The sequence below is a fragment of the Euprymna scolopes genome, chromosome 4, assembly GCF_053919585.1.
Source record: "Euprymna scolopes isolate OS-2025 chromosome 4, ASM5391958v1, whole genome shotgun sequence".
Lineage (NCBI taxonomy): Eukaryota > Metazoa > Mollusca > Cephalopoda > Sepiida > Sepiolidae > Euprymna > Euprymna scolopes.
The window spans coordinates 86,799,152-86,807,658 of NC_136485.1; the positions used below are offsets into that span (position 1 = coordinate 86,799,152).

Genomic DNA, 8,507 nt, shown 5'->3' on the forward strand with positions numbered 1-8,507 from the left:
AAATGAATTTCTCGAACTATCGATATTACCCTTGAATTAAGCATTGTTTATTTCATATTTTAACACAAAAAATTATAATAGCAAAATATTTCTACTTTTTTTTTTTTTTTTTTTTTTTTTTACATTACAAATTTCGCATAATTTTTATATCCAAGGTTTTAATAATTTCCTTGCTCGCAAGAATGTGAAACTGTCGGCGTTACATAATTTTTATATAATCTCGAACAATAATTTAAAAAAAATAATTTAAAAACAGGAACATAAAAATAATTAAATTAAAAAATGATAAAAATTGATACAAACGTTCAGAATAGGAATGTATGGATGCACGTCTGGGGGGGGGGGAGAAAGAAATCTGACACCCCTACCTCCTTTTACTATCATGACTTCATTTTGAAACAGCGTTTCGATTAGCTGCAATTGTGGGCTTTCATATAATCGTGTTTACAAACTTTTATTTGTTGCGTTTTTGGCGAACGGTAGAATTACTTGTTTTTTGAGGGCTAATTAAGTTATTTTTTGCACAAACGAGGTGTTTTTTAAATTTAATCCAATATCTTAGGACTTTACTAATTATCTTTGAAATAGACCCAGAAAACTGATATTTATCTTTTAAAAGATTTTTACAATGAATTTATTTAACTTCAAAATTTAGCTGAATTGGTTAGCTCGCCGTGAAAACATTTTTCATAACTTTTTTTTTACGTGTACAAATATTTTTTTCCTTTGAGAAATTAACTTTAGTCTTTAATCTTTCAAATACAACCAAAAAGTAGTCGGAAACCTACAAAAAATATGATAAATCGGCTTTCAGAACTAGGTTCATCTATCTTTATCCGCCCATTTTTGCCCGTACCTAAAATATGTCCTATTTTAAATTCCATGATTTCAGTGTTTCTTTTTTCATGTAAAATGTTCCATCTTAAGTTTTCCCTTAAGTTTTAAATGTAAATCAAATCTGTTTAAGTACATATTTCTACAAACCTTTATTTGCAACGCCTTTGTTGAAATTTTAATAAAGAACTAATTTTTATTTATTTTCAACATCTTTTATTTACATTCAACATCTCAACATTTAGTGAAAGGGACACACTCTTTGACCGGCCTTTTGCAGGTCACTTCTTCATCATCATCATCATTTGTTTGTGATTCACTTTCGAGAAAGAAAAAAAAACATTTTGTTAAAAGAAAGACTGAACTTAAAACAAGGACTTAAAAGAACTATTTTCTGTTTTTTTGTTCTTTTCTTTTCAGCCTTTCTTATAAGTAAGAATTGTCGCTTATTTTGTATTTGTTTTTTTATTTTAAATGTTTCTTTAAGGGTTATTTTTTAAACCCTAGCATTGGGAAATAAAGGCAATTGATAACTTTTATTTTAATAAATTTGAATCATTTTAAACACATTTCGGGTCTGCATTTCTTTTGCGCATTTCTATTAGTTTCCCATTTCCAACAAATTTTCTTTATATGTTTTTTTATTCCTTTTTTTTTTTTGTTACCATGGAAAACGGATTTTGGTAACGACCCCAAAATTCCGTTACCTTCAATATTTCTTTTAATTACTATATCGGTCCTGTTCTCGATAATGTATATTAATTCAGTTGTGTTATTTTTATTAAAAATTTTTTCCTTGTCTATTTCCTACTAAAATTCTTCGGGCCCAGATCAAAGTATAATATCTGTTCTGATGTGGCACTTTAATTTTTGGTCTCGGTTAATGGAAGAGAAATCCTTCATGACTGATATATTTTTAATTTTTTGTTACTGACCAAAATGCCCCTTTTTGGGGAGATGGTCCCCCCAACATTAAAAACCGACTTAATGTCTAACTCTGCCCTCGTGGAGAGGCAAGTAAATTTTATTTCTACTAAAATTCGTCCAAGGGAAGTAATTCATATTAGAATATTTTTGTGTCGCAGCAAGACATGAATTATCTTTCTTGAAATATTTTTTTTTTTTTTTTGTTACTTTAATTCACCTCAAACAAGGCGAACCACATCTAGGCTTACCATTTGGTTTGTACTGATGGGTGCTCCCTTGATCAGTTCCGTGAAGTGGGCAGAATTCTTTACATGTGTTGCTGACTTACCTGCTAATGGGGTTATTATATCCACGAGGTACCTGCTCAGTGGGTGGCATGCTGAACCTCGGCAGCTCACTATGGGTCTGAGTGGAATACCGTCTTTGTGTATCTTGGGGAGACCGTACATATGTGGTAGCTTACTGTAATGCTGGACCAGCTGTCTATATCTCATCAGAGCGATGTGTTCCTTGTTTTTGGTAAGGATTTGTAACAGCTTTCTTTCGGTTTTCAAAGTTGGGTCCTTCTTTATTTTACCGTAGCTTAGTAGCTACCATCTGCGATTAGGCCTGCCATTTTTTCAGAGTACTCCGACAGTTTGATACAAAACACCTGATGAAGGCCGGAGGGCAAAACGGCCGAAACGTTGTGACAATAACAACCAAGATGAGGAAGTCAGTCCGACAATCTCAATCAATGAAAACACCTCATCTCAAAAATACAGACAAGAACTTATAAAATATTTAAGTTTTAAATGTAACAGAGAGAATGAATAAAAAATGAAGAATAAAATTTTCACCAACATACTATGGAGGATTGAGCAGCTGACGAAGGTGAGCTAGGAGGATGATGCAGAGAGAGAGAGAGAGAGAGAGAGAGAGAGAGAGAGAGAGAGAGAGAGAGAGAGAGAGAGAGAGAGAGAGAGAGAGAGAGACACACACACACACACACACACACACACTATCTTTATTAAACATTGTAAACATTGTTTTAATGTTTCTTAGATACGATTCCAACTTGCTATGAATTACTCTTTTTAATCAAAGTTTTATTTTTATTATTTTTACATTTTACTAACACTTGATTTTAAAATAACAAACTGTGTACGAATAAAACCTAAACATACTTAACCTACTTACTGTCAATAATTTGGATGATTAAAATAAAATATAAACATTAAAATATGTCCATTGATATATTTAAAAAAAAAAGATTTTTTTTTTGTTTTTAGTTGACAGAGTAAGGGAAATAATTTATTTCAACTTTCCTTTGTCAACAATTTTAAAAAAGATTTTGTAAACAATTGATTTTATAAAGGCAATAAAGAATTGTTTTGAAATGGGATCGAAAAAAACCCCCCAAAACAAACATAGCGATTTTCAATAATAGTTTAAAAATAAGTGTGAGAAACGAAAAGGCAATAAATAAATATTCCTAAACGTAATAATAGTTACTTTTCTTTTGTTTTAAAATACTTTAAAGTGCTTTTATTTATATTTTTGTTATATCGGCATCTTCTGAGTCTTGTAAACATGATGAATTCAATATACCGCCAGATTTTACTCTATGTGAAGTCTTGATAATCAACCCAAAATTGAAAATTAAATATAAAAAATAAAAAGCTAATAAAAATATACAGATCAGTTGAAAATTAAATTTTTGACTGATTGTTGATAGATGGTAGCTGTACTTGTTTTTTTTTTTTTTTTTTTTTTAATTTGTGAATATGAAAACGAGGCTCACATCGAGTAAACTTGAATTCATGGAGTTTATAAAACTCGAAAGGCAACAATAAACAATGTAAAAAATAAACAAAATCTGTAGGAACTTACAGCTGAGTAACCACTCATCGGATGTGAGATCGGTAGTATAACCAATTTATAATCTGGATTTATCAATTTTTAGGATTGTGATTGCATGTGTTGCAATCTGTTGAAGTCGAAAGTAAGAGTGTATCTACGAGATAATTAAAGGTAAATTTAACGGGATCGCCAATTAATAAAAATGTTTTACCAATCCACATCCTTACATAAAAAAATAAAAATAAACCCTGGAAAATAACGACATTTGACAAAGAACACAAAATCACTGTTTTAACATGAAATAAACAACATTTATTTACATGTTAGAAATATTAGTTTAAATTGTTCCAGCATAAGTGTTTTCTTCTGTGGAATGTTCACAACGAAGAATTAATGAAATGAAGATTTTTGTGAAAATAACATAACGTTTGAAATTACTGACCAAAATGTCACATGTGGCTCAAAGTTAATGTGGCTTAAAGTTAATGTGGCTATTTTCTGAGAAAAACAATCTATAAATCATGTAGACGAATGTGTATGTGTTCATACTGTAAGAACAGTAATTCAAAATAAAATTGTTTGAAAAGAAGATTTAAATTCTCGTTCGATGTGGTAACTTTCCATGATGTGAATTAAAGTTCATGTGCATTGCACATAAATTCAGGTCAAGGGATTTTAACGTATCCCAGTAACAGAGTGTGCGAGCCTTTCTAGTCTCGCACAAAAACACGCGTTCACATCTCAAGCCATTTTTCTTGTCATACACATATACGCACACAAACATACGCGCGCATGTACACACACGTACATATATTCATGTTCACGTACATACACTCACATTCATGCACATATACACACACGCTAACGTACACACGTACACACATGTACTCACATATACGCACACGTATGCACACATGGGCAACGTCACTTCCCCTTTGAAGGAAATCCACACATGTGCAAAAGACCACCGGAAACAACTCTAAAAGCAAGAGACAAGCTATTTCCTTCCTTTTTCGAGTCGCCTTTCGACCTAAGCGGTCGATGGACCAGTCGCCTTACTTTCGGGGTGCGCGCGCCCCCGTGTGCTTCATGCCACCTGCTACTGCGTGGGCCAACAGCCAACAGACAGTACGTACACTTTACACGTTTTCTATCTCCATGGCCTGGATTGATTTTTCTCTTTCTCTCTCTCTCTCTCTCTCTCTCTCTCTCTCTCTCTCTACAACAATAGATTTCCCTCTCACCAGCTAATAGCGAGAGAAGCACGCCAAACTGGATTGACTTTCTCACACTCTCTCTCTCCACAACAATACACTTTCCTTCTCACCAGCTAACAGCGAGAGACGCACGCCAAACTATAGACTTTCCTTCTCACCAGTTAACAGCGAGAGACGCACACCAAACTGAATTGACTTTCTCTCTTTCTCTCTCTATACAACAATAGACTTTTCCTCTCACCAGCTAACAGCGAGAGACGCATGCCAAACTAAACACGAGCTGTACCCTTTTCTTTCATTTATTTCTTCACAAAATAAATTCCTATTCGTTTAATTCAAATAAGTGCGTTGTTCGTTTCTTCCTCAAAACAATTAATTTTTCCTATTTTGTACGACTGGGGGATATATATAATACATCCAACACACCACTACAAGAGTTATTCTGAACATGTGGTGTTTTTAAGAAATCAAGAAGAAAAACTGATTTGATTTTTCATGTGCAAATCTTTATATACAGACGTTCTCGAACATTCCAGCTTGTTTACTGAGAAAGCGTAACATAATTCCCTTTGTTTTATGTGTGCGGTGGTTGTATCACGACATTGTGTTCTTAAGCATTCTTTGTACATGTGGGCGTTGAAGAAGCGGTGATCGCTATGAAATGTAAAGGCATAGTCGTTGCAACAAAACAAGCAAAAAATTAGGCAGATAAGAAGAAAAATAACATTTATTTGTTACCTTCATCTATTTTTTCTCTTAACTATTTTAGAAAATCGTCAAAACATTTATATTGGTTAGTTAGAGGAAAATAAGTTTTATGAAAAAAAAAAATTAAAAAAATAAACAAAAAACAAACAACCCACAAAAACAAAAACAAAAAGACCTCTTTTCGACTTGAACGAACTAATAAGAAATTTTTTCTCTATTTCTATTACAGAACAAATAAAAAATTGCCATTTTTGTAAATAAAAGCAATTACTGTTCAAAAAGTTGTTCAAATAAATTATTGACAATTAAAATTAAAACAGTTGATTTTAATAAAGATTTTCCGTTGCGATAAGTTATCTCCCTTAGATTATAAATAAAAAGTAAATTTTCGAAGTTTAAGGGGAATCAACTCGTATGTCTTATACGTACTAACCCAAACCAGTGCCAGTTTCAAAAGTTCTCGGAAGTAAGCAATGTTAGTTAATTTGAAGTCAATAAATAAATAAAAAATAAAAGCGGTCATCATACCTCCTCTGCTACTGTCCATTAGTTATTATTAAAAAAAAAATTAAATTGTTTTAAACACTTTACAAAAGAATGCGACTGATATGAAAGCTTGTAGTGAAGCCAAGACTACTATTTCTCCATTACATGTCTCTTTCTCTCTACTCTTCCCTTTCCCCCTTCCTTCCTTCCTCCTTTCCTCAAAAATGTGACCAGAGGTTGTAACCAATCAGGACGGAGAACAGTTCTGGTGGGAAAGACAAAAAGAGAGATACAAAAAGTGTTGGAAGTAAAAAGACAGAGACGTGAGTGGTTCCAGAGTCAGGGGACAAAAATGAAAATCACGAACTTTCTATAACCCGATACCACTTGTACGCTGAAATGAATATAAAACCGTTTCGTTTGGAAGTTCCTTTGTTTCTTTATTATTATTCCCAGGTCGGTTTCTACTCACGTCTTATTAATTTCGATGACTCCTCAAAAGGGGGACCCGCCGAAATGGCGACCTACCCAACAAGAATTACATTATGGTAACCGCCATAATTTGGTGAACGTGTCGTCCGACATCCATATGAACACGGACAAATGATGACGACGTAACAGCAAAGTCCGAAGACAAAAAAGAAAAAAAAGTAAATATATATAAATCCGCCTACAGAAGTGCTGATAAAATATATTTTTACTGTTTATGACATGACTCACCCTATCAAAAAAAAAAAAAAAAAAAATTACGTGATTCCTATCGAATAATTTACGTGATTTAAATAGGACCTGGCCTGAGAAGTCCGAAGGCGGATACCTTGTAAAATATATATAAATACAACAACAACAAAAAACAAACAAACAAGCAAATTAATTGTAAAACGCAGTTCTACAGAATTCAAAAATCTTTGCCCGGATACACAAAAAAAAACCCAAAAACGCACACACACACACACACACACACACACACACACACACACACACACAACCCTTTCAAATAAGCATACAAAAATAATTGTCGCCATTTTAAACACGTGAGGAAATTACCACGTGTAGAAATTCGCTCGGAAAATAACGCAGGTTTTGTCAAAGACATTAACCAGAACTATATATATATATTTCTTAAAAAAAAAAAAATATATATGTATATATATATAAAATTGTTTTATTTAAACTATATATAAAATTGTTTTTATCAATAAGTTTGAAACACAAATCTCTCGGTTAATTCAACCTCTGGTGAGTAAACGCTTTTCCTTCCTTTCTATTATACTTAACCCCCCCGCCCCCCCGCCATTTCTTTTGGTCGCGGCTTCCAAAAAAAATATTAACAAAAGATATAATAATAATAAAAATAATCATACAATTTTTTTTTTCATATAAATAATATTAGTAAAATCATAATGGATGCTCAACAAGTAAGCGTAAAACCCCCACAATTTATGGAAACTAGTGTTGAGGGATGGTTTGCAATATTAGAAGCACAGTTCCATCTCCGACATATTACTACGGACGAGACCAAATTTTATACCGTTATAAGTGCATTGCCACCTGACGTAGTGACGAATATACCGCCAGCGGTTTTACACTCGTTAGATTATGTTAAATTAAGGGAGTCGGTATTGTCTACCTACGAAAAGACTAGACCTGAACTCTTGGAGAAATTGATGAAGACCACTACGTTGCTGGGTCATCCGTCAATATACATCCAGATGTTAACAGTTGCAAATAGAATAGGAGTAAGCGACAAAATAGTGCGCCATAAGTTTATACGCGCACTGCCAAAGCAAATTGCCCCGGTGATAGTGGCTCACACCGAGATGTCCTTGGTAAAGTTAGGTCGACTGTTCGACAACTTGATGCCGTTAATAGAAAATACACCGGTATTTCAGACTGTAGAAAGTCAGGCTCGAACAAGTCACCATGGTAATAGACATACAGGCGAAACAACACCAGTTGGTCTATGCCCGTATAGAAGGAAACAGCGACCGAGAGTATGTAGAGCCCATATTTATTTTGCAGAAGAAGCTCGTACATGTAAGCCGTGGTGTAAATGGCCGAAGAAAAAGAGCAATATACAAATGCTACCTAACTCGCGTCCCTCATCTCTCGTCCCTCGCGATTTAGAAAACTAAAAAGGCGGACTGCATTTGCTCCGGTAGTGCCGCCGTTACTAGAAATTACTGCAAAAATAGGAGCGTCTAAAGTAGATACAGGAGCCAGTATTTCCATTTTACCACGTTCTGTAGTAAATGGAATTACCTTGGAATCAACTCCTGTTCATATCTCGACTGCTAACGACGAAAGCATAAAATTCTATGGTCAAACTAGCTTAGAAGTCAAGATTCCACATTTAAGAAGATCTTTCCAATGGAGTTTCGTGATCGCAGATGTCAGTAACCCTTTGTTAGGATTTGACTTTTTAAACAAGTTTAATATAGTAGTGGATTGCAAGAATAGATCCATCCATGATAATGTAACAGAGCGCAAAAT

General features: G+C 33.7%; 1 protein-coding gene across 1 annotated transcript; it reads left to right on the forward strand.

Annotated features, from left to right (window-relative positions):
* Positions 1–7,417: 7,417 nt before the first annotated feature.
* Positions 7,418–8,149, forward strand: LOC145271105 (uncharacterized). The gene has a single exon (XM_080126651.1). The coding sequence runs from the start codon at positions 7,418–7,420 to the stop codon at positions 8,147–8,149; it is 732 nt and encodes a 243-aa protein (XP_079982777.1).
* Positions 8,150–8,507: the final 358 nt, after the last annotated feature.